The sequence below is a fragment of the Pagrus major genome, chromosome 2 (assembly GCF_040436345.1).
Source record: "Pagrus major chromosome 2, Pma_NU_1.0".
Lineage (NCBI taxonomy): Eukaryota > Metazoa > Chordata > Actinopteri > Spariformes > Sparidae > Pagrus > Pagrus major.
In genome coordinates this window covers 13,288,859-13,304,473 of record NC_133216.1, presented here as the reverse complement: position 1 = coordinate 13,304,473, position 15,615 = coordinate 13,288,859, and the positions used below count along the sequence as shown (strand labels likewise).

Below are 15,615 nucleotides of genomic sequence, written 5' to 3'. Positions count from 1 at the left end.
AATTCTGGGAAAAATGCTGCCTCATAATTTACACCTTGTGTGTGTGTGTGTGTGTGTGTGTGTGTGTGTGTGTGTGTCTGTGTGTGTGTGTGTGTGTGTGTGTGCGTCTGAGTGTGTGTGTGTGTTACTCTGTGTGGGCCAGTGATTACGTCAGCCGCAGCCTCCCTTGAGGGTACCCAGCCTCATATTTCCCATGAGCCTCATTGAGCCCCTACACTCAGGGCTGAGGCAATCAGCCTCCAGACTGTTCACGCAGATGCTGCCCCCTTCTGTCCCTGCGAGGAAGAGCAACAACACAGCTCATTTGAATAATGGCTAAATGTTGTGTGATTGATGAGTCTGTAAACGCTGGTTACGGTCTGTTCTGCGTATCAATCAACAGTAATGGCCGAAGCTGTCATTAAGATTGGTTAGCTCTGTCTGGTAAAGTGATTGTCAAGTCCTGAAATGAGTGAGCTGATTGATTACTTCATCAGATGTGGAGTAAAGTGAATGGTAACTTCATAATGTGTGTGTGCAGTGTTTGTCTCTTGTTGTCTGGTCAAAACAAAATGAACCCAGTAAAAGTGTGTGTTTGTTTGTGTGTGTTTGCGCACCAGGTATGTCGGGAATACCAGCGGGGTAACTGCACACGCGGGGAGAACGACTGTCGCTTCGCCCACCCTGCAGACAGCACTATGATTGACACCAACGACAACACAGTCACTGTGTGTATGGACTACATAAAGGGCCGCTGCTCGAGGGAGAAGTGCAAGTACTTTCACCCTCCGGCTCACCTGCAGGCCAAGATCAAAGCCGCCCAACACCAAGTGAACCAGGCTGCGGCTGCTGCAGCCATGGTAGGTATCTGTCCACAGGCCACAACAACCGAGAAGCATCTACTGCATCGTAGGAAGGAATCACTCTCAATTAAAACAAATTAAATGGGAGCTAGAGTTCATATAGTTATTCTAAAAATCAAAGACAAGAGGAAAGATGAACTTAAACGAGTCATTAAGCTCCTCTAAACATGACCTGGGTCCATCTGGGTTTTGCGCACACACTCCACGCAGTCTTATTTTGGGGATAAGAGCCTCGATTGTCTTGTTTCTTATAGATGTAGTTCTTTAAGTCGACATCCTCCACTCTCTGCCTTCACTCAATCTCCCAGCACACATTCCAGGCTCCTTCTGTTTCTGCTCTCTTCCATACACACTGAGAAGACACAGGGTCGATGTTGCTTTACCAGCAGCAGGCTGAAGTGATCGTGCTAGTATGTGACTGAGCCTCCTGCTCCCCTCCTCCTGCGCCTCCTTGTTTTGCTGCTTTGTTAGTCGTATATTTTGCTGTTCACAGTCAGTACTTATGTTACTGTTTTTGCTGAAATAACAACTGTGGAGACTATTGTTAATTTCAACCTTGTTTCTGCAATACAGTGACAACTTACACAATAAGGTTTTGCTGAGCCAAGTACTGTAGATTATGCAGCAGGTCTTCCAGAAAGGAGGATGAGCTAGTTTTACGTTAACCTTTTCACACTGAAGTTGTAACATAAAGCCAAATCAGACCTGCTCCCACGTCCGAACAATAGCAGCCTATCAGTTATATCTGTATGTGTGGATTAATTCCTGTGGTTTTATTGAGCTTGTAGCTTTAGCCGTACAGCATTTAAAATGACAGTCAGTGATGAGATGGGAGGATGAGGATTTTACAATGTGGCCACATACATCGACAAATAAGGAAACACATAATGTTTTTCTTGTGTATCTACAACCACACAAACCAAAGCTAATATGGTCAGGCTCGTATTTAAATACCTTACAGACTGCCTACAACTACAACTTCCTCTTTTGACCTCTCGCCTATTTGTACAGCGTTTTTTAAAAAATAGTTACAATCTGCGTAAACAACAGATTTCTTTTTGTATTTATTTATTTGTTTATCAGTTTATTTGACAGGAACAATACATGTAGGCATTGTCTCATCTAATTACAATGCAGCCGATGCAAAGGGCTTCTAGACGTGGCTAATTTGCAGTCCTTGTCCCTGGTTAGGCTCTTGAGGAATAACAGACATAAAAACAATGAACAGTAATATAGACATCGACAAGCAGCCACAGACAGTGATTGTAACAATGACTAAGCCCAACTATACGGAACAATGACTGGAAATAATGACTAAGAACAGACAAAAAGAAAAGAGGAACAAAAGGTAAAAATATGAATGCTACATAAAACATGTAACTCAGTGTTCACAGGTATTGAATTTTTTTAAGCCATATGAGAGACAACACTGTAATTATACGATGAAGTGTGACAAAATGAAATAGTTGTGTTTTTAGTTGTTTGAAAGAGTAGAGAAGTGGGCTTATTAGGTCAAACTGTAGCTTATAATTAATTAATAGAATTTTAAAATGTGCTCTTGAAGCAATAAATAAGGAAATAAAAAAATAGTATTTGAAAGCAAACTTGAAAAGTTCCTGCAAGCCTGAGCTTTTTGTTAAAGCAGTTAATTTTGACCTTGTTAAACATTTACTGTACAATTAAACAAGGGTTATTCATCATTTTTCACTTTTCATTCAAAGAGAATTAGATGTCAACTAGTTTGAAAATCAATTAATTGTTTCAGTCATTTTTCATGCAAAGATTTTAAGTTTTAAGCTTCTTAAATTTAAGGATATGCTGCTGTTCTTTGTCATTTATGACAGTAAATGAAGTGTCTTGGGGTTTTGGAGTCTTGGTCGGACAAATTAGGCGGTTTAAAGACGTCACTTCGGCTCCTTTATAGACCAAACGATCAATTGATCGATTCTGAAAATAATCAGCGGATTAATCAATAATGAAAATAATCGTTTATTTTTTTTTATGATGGTTTAATTTCAGGGAAACAGTTGTTAATAAGTCCATTATCTGGAGCAGGGGCTTTTTTTGTGAGCCGAGATTATATTACGTGAAATTCATAGTATATGTCAATACAGATCTGTTTATGTGGCTAATCCTCCTTTCTGGACCAGAACACCTTTGCAGTCCATGAATTTTCCTCTGACAATAAACTACCTCAAGGGCCATAATTCTTTTCAGTAACCCTACAGCCATTAATGTGCATGCCCTAGTCTTGTTATTGTTGTATATTGCATTCCAATGATTTGTTTTTTTATTTGTTTGTTTGTTTTTTTGTTTTTTTGTTTTTCTCACCAACCCACACTGCACTGCTGCCCCCATGATGCACCTCCGCTTGCTGGTTTATGTTAATGCGCTTGAACCCCATTGGCCCATTGCCATCATGTGCTCGCTGCCTGCTAATTAAGACTCAGTCGGCTGTCAAATCACTGAAGCGACCCCTCGACGCAACTTTTGACCTGGTACTATGACCTTTCACCTTTTAGCTTGGCATGTAGCTGTGGTGTAGTAGATTACTTTTGTAGTTCTAAAACAAAGTAGATATTTAATGGTCTGCACTGAGGAAACACTGAGGGGTGATGAACTGATTGGAGCCATTAGTGTTGTAGCGTAAAACATTGTGATGAAACGGCCATCTGAATCTTGGTTTTCAAACATTATGAACCCAAAAGAAAAGACGTAAAAAAAGGAAAACCTCGACATTTTTCACACTTAAGGTCAGTTCATCACCTTAAGTGAATCTTCAGATCTTAATTGGTGGCATGAATGTGTAATATTTTAGTATCTAATGCTAGTCTTTGCATGATTATCACTTCCCATATTGCATGTGTAACTGTTGAAGAGGTGTCTCAGTATGGCTTGTAATGTACTTTTATCATGGAGCTGGCAGTGCAGCTTTTCTTAACTACATCATTTCTGTTGACTGTCCAACAATCAATACAATAACTTGTAATATAGCTAATATATCTATGCTTTACACTGCAAAATAATCATTTTATAAAGTGTAGAATTCAAAATCAGATCATAAGGTTTGTGACATTGTGCCGAGGACTGTTTTATTAGCGAGACAGATGTCACAGTTTGTCCTGACAGAAGTAGTGTAGTCCACTGCTTGCTTGCCAGTGTTTGTAATAGCTGTCTGAAGGGGCAACTTTATCTTCTAATGAAATTCTTTCTTCTCTCTGTCCTGAATGTCACTGCTACCATCCTTTGATTTCCCTCACTCCCATCCCTTTATTTTGGTGTCGTCCCCCCTCATCAGGGGCTCCCTCCCGTCTTGCCTCCTTTACCAAAGAGACCTGCACTTGAAAAAGCCAACGGTGCCACCACTATGTTCAATGCTGGTGTATTCCAGTACCAACAGGCCCTGGCCAACATGCAGTTTCAGCAGCAGGCTGCCTTCATACCATCAGGTAAGGCCTGGGCCTCCTTTATAACGCGTGTTTGTGGCGGTTGTCCCTTTGCTATCGGCTGTCAGATCACATGTTGTTCCTCACAGATCTCCCTGGTTGTGTTCTGGCATCAGCAGTGAATGGCTGAATGATTGTGTGATTTAATTTAAAAAAGTGGTAAAAACGTGCATGGACTTAATTACACATGTATGTACAGCAAGGGTGAAGGTTTAGTGTCAGATGTCTGTGTTTGGTGTTGTTTTTTAAAATGCTGTGACTTATTTTCTGCACATAAATGTTTTCTGTGTATCAACTGAGCAAATTCATCGATTGGACTGTGATTGAATTGACAGCCTGTATGGATTTGGAGAGACTAATTTATATTGTAAAAAGGAAAGACAAGAACTTTGATTGATTTTGGAGCCACGATGTGGAGTTTTTGGAAACTCATTAATTAAAATGTATTCATTCATTATTATATATATCATTATCATTATTATTAATTTTCTGGCAGGGATGGGGGTTAAATACATACATACATTTTTGTTAACTCACTAATGTAATAATAATAATAACAATAATAATAAACTTTATTAATGTAGCACCTTTAATACAAGACAGGCAGCTCAAAGTGGTTTATAACAAAGAAATTACATGCACCAAGTGCGCCACATGAAAATGACATGGAATAAACATAAAAACAACTATGCCAAAAAACAGTATACTAATACGTAGAACAACTTTATTAGACTGACACATTCTGGCTTGTGGCCTTCATCAGGCGTCATCAGGAAACAAATTACAACCAAAACATTTTTTCGGCTCTAACAAGTGTCTGCTGAGCTTCCTGTCCCATCAGAGAGTCAGGGCGGCCTGACAGGCAAAACTCAGGGCAGCAGAAAGGCTCGTTAAGCGTATTATTGTGAGCGCAGAGTAAGGACATGAACCAGATGTTCAGCTTTTCTTCTCTCCCATCTGGTTTTTGGCAGCTGGACAGTAAGATGACACGGTTCAGAGAGAATTTATTAAGTAAATCAAACTCTCACTGCAAAGTGGGGACTTGTCTCCACTCTATCCCCAGTGGAAATTATACCCATAATATACAGAGTGTGTGTGTGAGTGTATGTGTGTGTGTTTGTATCCAGTACACACACACACACACACACACACACACACAGCTTATTCCTCTGGCTACTGCGTAGTCATCTTACACTGTGTCCCATATTCTCATCTGACAGCCTAAGAATAGCCTGCCATCGATTCCCCTCTGTGAGAGATTCAGAGACTGAGATCCTCACACGTCCCGCAATATTGGACTGTCAGGTCACTGCAACACACTTTGAGGTATCTGAAAGCAGGTCATTCGAAAAGTACCACGGTGCAAACAGCTGTTAGGCTGCTGGCAGGAAAATGGGAGCACTGGTAGTGTTTAATCTGCCCTTCAAGTTAATGGAGCAGCGAGAGTCGAACAGTAAACTGTAGGAAGTTCTTCACATCTTTATATCTCATCTTGTGCAGTATGTGTGGCGATGTGTGCAGAGGAATGATGATATGATATCGGTACATAATCAGCCATGTTGAAGAGAGGAGATTAACATTCCGAGCACAGTGTGGTGATATACAATATGTCTGACTTTATAACACTTGTAATGAGTTTTTCTTGATTTCTTCTCCTCCCTATTCACTCCACTCCCTGTTGCAATGCATGATGGGCAGGCTCGATATTGTGCATGACACCTGCAACAAGTGTTGGTAGGTGCCAGCTTTTCCTTTACTGATTCTCTTGTAGCACATTTTGGTCACTCATTCAACTCACCACATAATGTGAGCACGTTCATTGACCCAAATCGGCATAATTTATGTAAACTCTTTTCAAAATCAGTCGACAGTCGTGGCTGATGAAACTGCAAATTCTGAATCTGATTGTGTGTAATCTCAATTGGAAGTTGATGTGTTTTATGATACTCTGCAGTGCATCTTTGTGGTTGGGAATGAACCCCTTTTTTTGCTCTGCCACAGTTCTGTCTGTCACCTAATGCTTGTTGCAGTTCAAAAATTCCCCTGACCCTCGCCTCATTATACTTCCATCCCAAGCTGTCTAACCTCTAGAGCACCTCATTATACTGTCTGGTTATACAAGCCATATAAACATGAGGAGGTATCAAGGGTAGTCGGAGTAGTAGTAGTTGTTGTTAGTGTAATTTTTGTGTTATTTGTTGTAATTCTTTTAAAACAAAAACAATTATGTAGTGTTATGCTCTGTATTAATGCCAACGGAAAAAGCATACTGCCATCTAAATATATATTTTGCTCTTTTATTGGCTACCCTGACTCGAAAGTATTCGCCTAATGTGTACGTCAGATCTGCTCCTTTCCTTTACTCGAATTGGTGGAGTGATTATCAGACAGAACAGTGAAGAAATAAATAGATGTTCTCATGTTTATACGCACACAATAGTCAGACGTACAAATGAAGTGTTGACATACAAAACAGCTTTAAGGTTCAACTGCCTGTGTGATCTTTCCCTCCAAGTACCCATGATGCACGGTGCTACTCCAGCCACTGTGTCTGCAGCCACCACATCTGCCACAAGTGTTCCCTTTGCAACTGCAACAGCCAATCAGGTTTGCTCCTCTCCTGCCTCCTCTCTCTCTCTCTATCTGTCTTCTGGTATCAGCTTTGACTTTCGGTATCTGTTAGTTCATTTATTCATTTATTTATTTGTAGATGCCCATGTGCCTCTTAATGAAAAATGCATGAATGGTGCACAAGGCTCATCTCTGCTAGCTTTTCAGAGCATCTGATACTGTGATTATATAGATAATTACAATGATTAACTTTAATATCAATGTCGGTTGAAGTGCTGTTGTTTTTCTAACTTCAACTGACGTCCCTGTCTCCCTTATTTCTGTCTGTCCTCTCCCTATATTTCCCTCCTCAATCAGATTCCAATAATATCTGCAGACCATCTGACTAGTCACAAGTATGTGACCCAGATGTAGGAGTCTCAATCAGAACAGTATGTACTGCACCTCTCTCTAACATCTCACACATTGCGTTTGGACCAGTAGTGCCTGTTTGATTTTTATCAAACAGCTCAGAAACTGTGATGTGAAGCATTTGCCACATCTGCATTTTTTTTATAGCTGACGGTGTTGTTTGGTCAGCCGTCTTATTTGTTTATTTATTTATTTATTTTTGCAAAATCTATACCACCCACTTTTTCCAAGTAATGTAAAACTAATGGAAATAGTTTGTCAGATGAGGAGATTGACATCCCTCTTATGTGCTAAATTGTGCTAAATATGAGGAAACTGGTTTGGTTAGCTTAGCTTAGCACAAAGTCTGGAAAACATGGGGACACAGCTAGCCGGGCTCTGTCCAAATGTGACAAAATCTGCCTACCAACACCTCTAAAGCTCGCTCATAAACAGTTTTTATATCTTAGTTCAGCCAGTGGCTCCCTGGAGCGGAGTAAAAGCGACTAAACGTTTTTCCCAAAAACGTTGAACCATTCCTTTAAGCAATAGAGACGAATTAAAATGAAAACAGCATTCACACTCCAAGAAACATGATGACAAAGCCACCAGAGATCCATTCATGTCCTGTTTGCCAGACAAATCTTGGCCACTGCGGATGCTTTCGCAGTCACGCACCATCAATAGTCAATCAGAAATTCTTGTTTCTCACTGATGTGGTTTTGTTTTATGTTGTTACAAAACTTGGCAAGTGCAAACTAGATATGAATTTAATTAATTATGTAACATTTTAAAAGGCAACACCAAAAACAACATGACTTTCTTGTTAAAATCCCAGCCTAGCATCTCAAGGAATGACGTCCATATGTGACAATTCTGCAACTCTTTATTTGTGTCGTATGTCCAATGTTCAGTGAAAGTGCTGGAAGGACTGGGCCCTTTATGTGCTGGGGGTAAGGCGAGGGGTGTTCAGTTGGTTGTTCTACTGGTTCTTTAAACATACAATAGTTTTTTTCTGCCATAACCACAATCTTTCCCTAACCTTAAAGTGACAGTTCTGGTCTTTTGATGTGGGGTTGTATGAAGTTCTTATCCCTCCGGGAAAACACAACATACATCAAATGACACTTCAGAGTGTGAGCTAGGTCACAAGTCAGCAAGTCAACAACCAAGCTAGTTAGCCATTGTGTTGTTTGCTACTGTTTGTTCTGCCCACTCTCGATGGAGCCCACCAATTATTGGTGTTTGTTGCACGTTCTCTTTAACAATGAAGACAACAGTGAGCCCACGCTACCTCTCAACATCATCCAACTCTGTCTTTTGTTATTGTTTTGATTCAAAGACCTCTAGCAGCAGACATCACACACTGTGTCTTTAACCCTGCCATCATTTCATAACATTTTACGGTCTTGTAGAATCGTCCAATGTTGACATTCTTGTCTGGTGATGTGAAATCAAAACCATAATAAAATGTCTTAACTGAGCTCTGAAGCTTTGTTCTAGCCTTTGTCCTCTTCTTGCACATCTGATATGCTTTGTTTTGTGAACCTCTTTCCAGATGGAACTGGAGCGTGCTGGTGTCAAGTCCAAGATTAGCGGTTACCCTTCATGCCTGTAACATCGAGAGCAACACGGAGAAACCAAATCTCAACTGGTTTGGAATAAATCTGCATGTTAACATAGGAGGCACAGTTTGTTAGGATTGTTTTCATGTGTTCTTCATGCACACTATTACACAACAACAGAAAAGAACATCATTTGCATCAAAGACTGCCTTTCGCTCTGTAGAGGCAACTTTACCTTTATTCACCGGACACACTTTGAATGTTAACATGAGGTAAATGTGTGGAGCAGTCATCAAGAAAATCGGCTGGATTGGTACGTCCATTGACCAAGAATCATGACTTCTGTTTGTTTGTTGGTTGGTGGTCTCTTGACCTAAATGTGTTCATTTGTTTACACAAAGGTGCACCTTGTATTTCAGTTGAGGTAGAGGAAACAGGAAATCTGACTGAATCACATTATGCATGCACAATGATTTTGTTTGTGATTTTATTTAGTTAAACCAGAAATAAGGGAAAAATAACATGAGTGCACTCAGAGGCAGAATAGCAACTGAATGTCTGTGAGGTGTCTTTCAAACCTTTGTAGCCTACCTTTCTATCTCTTAAGCACATGTCTTTAACCTTGCAGGCATCCCTGTAAAGTGCCATACATCTCAAAACACATGAATGGTATTGAAGTGGTGTTACAAAGTGTTACGCTCAATGATTCCCTTTAATACGTTTGTTTTCTCTCTTGGACAACATGTAGAGTCCAACGTTGTGACCTGTCATTACCACCACTCAGCCCAGTCGCAACAACAAAATGTTGGCATTGTACATTTCTGCAAACCACAGATACCTTAAAATTGTACTTATCGCATCAACATTTCGACAATATGCATACATGGCGAGTAGGGTTGTGGCGATATCCCATTTTTAAGGTTAATCGAGGAATGATAATTTAAATTTACCTCTCTAGTGTTTTTAAAAATACATATAATTTAAGTTTATATCAAGTTTTATGTCTGTCCAGACATAATAGTTTGTAAAATTATAATGAAGCATGTGTTTAATTAAAAACCTTCTGTTTTTATTCCTTTAAATGTGCAATATGTTAGAATTTTAGTTTAAAACGTGTAAAGATTCATTACAATTATCAGCACAATGTGAAGAAATAACAGTTTGGGCGTTATGTCAAAGTTGTCTTTGTCTTTGTATTGTATAAGCATGCTAACCAGATATGCCTGAGCCTGAACACCTCTTCTCCCACTGGTCCAAAGCTCCTATGCTTGTGATGTAAAGACACCAAGACTCCCGCAGTAGTCTGGCTAGCTGCACAGCTAACTGAGCTAACAAGCTAACGGCAGTCACCGTCAGTTGCAGCTACAATCCCATATTTGTTGTTTTTTACATATTGCACCTTTAAGGGTCATTGTAATTGATAATAATAATAATAATAATAACAATAATAATAATAATAATAATAAAAACAAAACGTGGTGTTTTTAACGAGACATCAAGACATTTTCCAGATTTTTTGAGGTTGATGAATCCAGGTACTTTATGCCAAAACATGACCTTTTCCTAACCCTCACCAAACCAGACCTTAAAGGTTTTATTGATAACATTCAGCCACTAAATGTGGCATTCAGTCTCCCTTTCTCTCTTCCATTGCATTCACATTGCAACACCACTATTGGACGAATCATCTCCCCCCTCAAGTAGTTGCCAGTTTGTGCACTAGCTAACGTTGCTAAGGCTAGGTAGAAGCTGGGGCCAACTGTCAGAATTCTTACACAGACATAAACAAAAAAACATTTTTACCCGACAAACAATTTTGAATTATTGATTCACAATAATATCTTTAAGAAAAAGAAATACTTTTATTCTGCTCTTTTCTTCAAGCTCTTTAGATGTATTTTTTTTTTTTAAATGACTACATAAAAATATCAGGATGACCTTTGAGCGCAGCGTTGTCACAGCATAAAAATGGAAGAAAACTGAAACATAAAGTTTCAACATATCCGTGATCTGCTGACACGAACAATGCCAACTTTTATTCTGGCGGGTGAGTTCCACCACTGCTGATTAGATTACCTTCCCCAAATTATCCTCTACTGAATAAATCACTTTTTTTTCTTTAAAGACAGGAAACAACTGGATCTGTGCTACGACAGATCTCTCCATGATCATTAAGTCTACTGACTCCAAAAGTCAGATGAGTTGTATGTGGGGGGTGGGGGGTGGGGGATCTTGGCCAGCGCGAGAGACCAAAGACTCTCCTAAAGGTGAAGATGTTGTGATGAATAGCTTTGAAACAACAGGGCGATCAGGTGGTATCCAAACTGCTGTGAGACGGAAGTCAAAATCGACGGTGCAACTGGTGATGGATATGTGATTTGTATGACATGATTTGTTTTTCATGTTTGTAAGGTTATGCATATTTTAAGGCAGATTGTTGAAGTAGATTCAGTGTAGTGTATATATAGTCTGACATATTTAAGAATATTTGTTTAATACGTCTACCTGAGAACTGTTTTCAGATAGTCAGCCAAAGTCTTTCTTGTGTCACTGTTACTAGATATTGTAGGTAGACTAGTGGGACGAAACTTTTTGAAACGTGTGGGCCGCTTCGTCGAGGCTCAAAGACAGATGGGGTGTAAAGAGTAGATCTCTAGAAACTCTTTGTTTTTGTTGTGTTTCTGGGTGTTCCTTCAGGCATATTTAATCGGTGGATAGTACAGGGAAAGTGGCAAGAATATAAACGATTGTATTACTCATCCAAAGCCTTAGAATGTACCATCGGGTCAGCACAATGCAACATGCCATTTTGAACCATCCAGTTGCCTAATCCACGCCATATTAACACACACACACAGAGCACTATGTAATGTCACTTTTTTTGTCAGTGTTTTCTTAACTTTTCTTGTAGTTTTTTTTTCTTTAGATGAGGAGTGTTTTATTTTGTTTTGTTTGGATGATATTTTGATATTTAGTTCCGATTTTTAGTTTTGCTTATTATATTTATCTTTCTTATAATGAATATAAGGTCAAAAAAAAAAAAGTGTGTGTTTGCGTGTTCCTCATGCACAGTTTCCTGAAATTCCATGTAATGTTAATTTTAGTATGATTATGATTGTAAACTCGATATTTTCTACGTTATGCATATTGTTGAACTGTATGCATATTGTTCATTTCTCTAGTCTTTTTTGTGTTCTTTGAACAAAGATGTTTTATATGAGTATCTAACAGTGATGAAATAATAGAACAGAGAGGCTAAGTTGTCACTGTGGCAACCGTCGCCGATAACCGAGTAATATTTTAATGATTGTAAGGTTTGTAACTAGTCATATAAGAAAAAAAAAGACTATTATAAAAATCTAGTTCTTAGATGTTTAGAGTAAAGATGTTATTTTCTACTGTATCCATTTCAAATAGTAACTATTGTTTTAATATTTTTACTCTCCCTGGAAATTGGGCCATGTTGGAAAACAAGCTGCATATTTGATCACTTTTTCGGGGGACGTTGCTGGCGGGGTCAGGTGAACGTGGCGGGTGGAGGACCGATCTCTCACTCAGCCAACTGCAAACAACAAGGGTGGGGTGGGGGAATCTCGAGGCGACTAAGGTGATAAAGGTTGACTTTTTTGCACTTCTGTACATAGTCAAAAAAGAGAGAATCATGTATATTGAGATCTTATTTTGAATAAAAAAATAATGTCTATAATGACAAGGAATTTTGCTAGGATAACAAAAAAAAATCTTATGAAAGGCTGAACAAAATTGCTTGCATCAAAAAGGGCACTGAGTTCTCACTCTCCGACCCCTTTCAGAAAAGGCCAAGTGTTGCTCTTCTTTTTCGTCAGCAGCTTGTAGTTTGCCAGGTAACCTTCCGGAGGAGGCGTCCACTATACCCTCCAGCGTAAGGGCCTGACTGGGTTTGTCTGGTCCCCTAACCGAGCCTGTACTCGCAGGTCTGTGTGTCATGGCCACGCCCTCCCAGGCCCAACCAATCACAACACGTCCTGTCTCTTTACTTTACTCAGAGAGGAATGCATGTTAAAGGAAATACATATACCGTTTAAAAAAAAAAATCACGACAATAATATTGAATAAGAAAACATGTTACACAGAAAGATGTATTTACAGTATACAATATTCTATCAATGTAATGGAATAAAATATATATAAAAAAATACAAAAATAGAATAGTGGTTTATTTAAAAAAAAAGAAAAAAAAAGATTCCTGAAAATATACTCACTAAAGTTTTACCACTTGGAGAGTTAAAATACATGCAACACAAACACCATAGCTATAAGTATGTTCTTTATGTTAATGTAAGCTGTGCTTCTAGTAGATGAAACTGACCAAACAGGAATGTAGTTCAACATCAGGCAGGATTTAAGATTGAATTTCGTGGTTTGGTCATTAAGTCGTTAGTTTGAAATATTGTCCTGATCATCTTTGTCATCTCTCATCTCCTACAAGCACGCATGCTTACGTTTATGATATAATGTAAACTGAAGTTTGTTTTTTTTTCATTTGTTGTTTGTTTTCTCTGCTTGTAGTGCTAATATGATGTATTCTGTCTTCTGCTGCAGTTTGTTTCTGCTTGTTTTACCGCTCCAGGCCCCCTGAAAGGATGTGTCATGTTCGCACGCCGGCCACCTCCTCTGGAAAGTACCTGTAGAGAAAAACTGTCACAGTCTAAAGCCATAAAATATAATCTCATCAGAATGAAATATGTGAGAAGAAACCAGAAAAGAAATAGAGGTAGGGACGTTGTACCTTCTGAAGCTGGTAGGAATGTGTTCGCGGGGGTTTTATTAACTACAACATGTAAACTCTGAAGTCATGGATGTAGCTGATATAACCTGTGATGGATGTTGTCGCAAAGAGAAAAAAGTTCTTGACACATTCTTTCTCGGGGCCTGCATTGCTATATTTGATTCTTGCTGTTATGAATTAAAAAAAATGTAATAAAAATTTACAAACGAACTGAAGTTAAGAAGAATCTGCTTGAGAGCCGTTATTTCCTATTTATGGGGGCCGTAGCTGAAGGTTGCTCTGTTTAATTAGAGAAGGAGCTCAACATTTTTGGAAAATACACATATTTGCTTTCTTGAAGACAGTTTGATGAGATGATTGAAACTACTCTCATGTCTACAAAATACAAATGAAGCTGCAGCCAGTTTGGTGACTCGAGTCTGAAACAAGTCCCAAATAATTACTTCTTGGGCAAGTCAAGACGCCGCAGTCGCAGCTGCATCGGTCTTTGTAAAAAGAAAAGGTATTGGTGCCTGTCTAATAATGATATTATTGGCCAATTCATCTAACTTGTGTGTCTGACAATTAATTGAATTTGTATTGTTATTGATATTCTACAGAGGCCCTGAACGGTCATGGGTCAAACTTATTATTTTCTCAGTTTTCCCGTGATAACACATTTGTTTTGTTTCACTCAAGGTCACGAGTAAATGATGTCTTTGTCAAGGAATAACAAATGTTGTTGGTTCTGAGATAATGACATACTTTTCTCAAGATCTCAAGAAAACAAACTTTATGGCATTTTCACAAAAATAACGAGATAATCTGTCATGAGAAAACAACTTAATGAGATACATAAGAGTGGACCGTGACATACACAGACACTACTCTGTGAGAGTTTCAAAGCAAACCGTGCGACCTCTTTATGAACTTTTGCCATTTCAATGTTTCACCTTTTGATTTGATATGAGTGTCACGATCCTGTCAGTTTGTTTCTTGTGTTTGTGGTGTCTTTTGTCCTTTTTTCAGTGTTCTGTTTTCCCTCCTGTATTCTTGCGCTCCTCACCAGCACGATTTTCCCTCCACACGTGGCTAGTATCTGTTTAATAAGCCCTGAGTTCTTCCCCAGTCTGCTTTCCCTCCACACCTGCACTGCATCTCCCTCCTTGGTCCAGCCTATTCCAGCCTATCAGCCCATGCTTGTAGTGTTTTTCCATTCATTACCCTCACCTGTGTTTCTCCACCTGCATCTCATCCCCTCATTACGTTAGTCTGTATTTAAGTCCAGTCTTTTTGTTCAGTCTTTGTCGAGTCATCTGCTGAGTCTCCCTGATCCTGCTGTGTTTGCCTGTTCCAGCCGTTGGTCCTGAATGAACTTCATCCATTGATATTCCTGCCTGCCGTCTCGTGCGTTTGGGTCGACCTTCTCTGCTTCAATGGGACAATGAGGGTATTTAACTACTGTAAAGGATGGGTGTACCAATGGTATCATTATTTAGTGCGTATAAAAACTTGTGATCACGATAAAACAAATATTTAGCTTGTTATCACAGGGGGGGAAAAAATGATTTGACCCATGACCGTTCAGGGTTTCCCTATATTTAGTGAAAATAAAGTAATCAAACATTTATTCATAAATTTTTCTCAATCCAAAAAATATTCCCCTCAAAACATTACATTATTAATAAGTAAATGCATTATAAATTATCCTTAGCATAATACAACCATGTTCTGTAAAACAGTCACAAGTAAAATTAATAAAACCTCTAACCCAATAAATCAAGATTATCCTTTTCATTTCCGTTTCAGTCACAAGACTTTTTATCCTGTTACAGTTCTGAGTTATTTCACATCTTTTGCCAAATATATCTCCATCTGTAATTCTGTCATCTACAAACTTGAGTAATTACATTTACTCACATCCAGTGAGCATAATGATCTCACACTCAAACATTGATCCAACATGTTACAGACACATTTTAAATGTTTCCATTTTGCACTCAGTGTCTCCGAATCAATATCATTGTTCATTAAAATCCTATTATAGATATCTC

The 15,615-nt window shown here is 38.9% G+C and overlaps 1 protein-coding gene across 1 annotated transcript in view; it reads left to right on the top strand.

Moving 5' to 3' along the window:
* The window catches only part of LOC141017284 (muscleblind-like protein 1), a 66,434-nt gene extending 55,413 nt beyond the window's left edge, over positions 1 to 11,021 (top strand). Inside the window, exons 6-12 of the mRNA XM_073491952.1 lie at positions 600 to 839; positions 3,287 to 3,340; positions 4,141 to 4,291; positions 5,987 to 6,022; positions 6,804 to 6,895; positions 7,217 to 7,290; positions 8,808 to 11,021. Of these exons, the coding sequence (XP_073348053.1) occupies positions 600 to 839; positions 3,287 to 3,340; positions 4,141 to 4,291; positions 5,987 to 6,022; positions 6,804 to 6,895; positions 7,217 to 7,273 (630 nt within the window). The 3' untranslated portion in view covers positions 7,274 to 7,290; positions 8,808 to 11,021. The remainder of the gene's footprint in view (positions 1 to 599; positions 840 to 3,286; positions 3,341 to 4,140; positions 4,292 to 5,986; positions 6,023 to 6,803; positions 6,896 to 7,216; positions 7,291 to 8,807) is intronic.
* Positions 11,022 to 15,615: the final 4,594 nt, after the last annotated feature.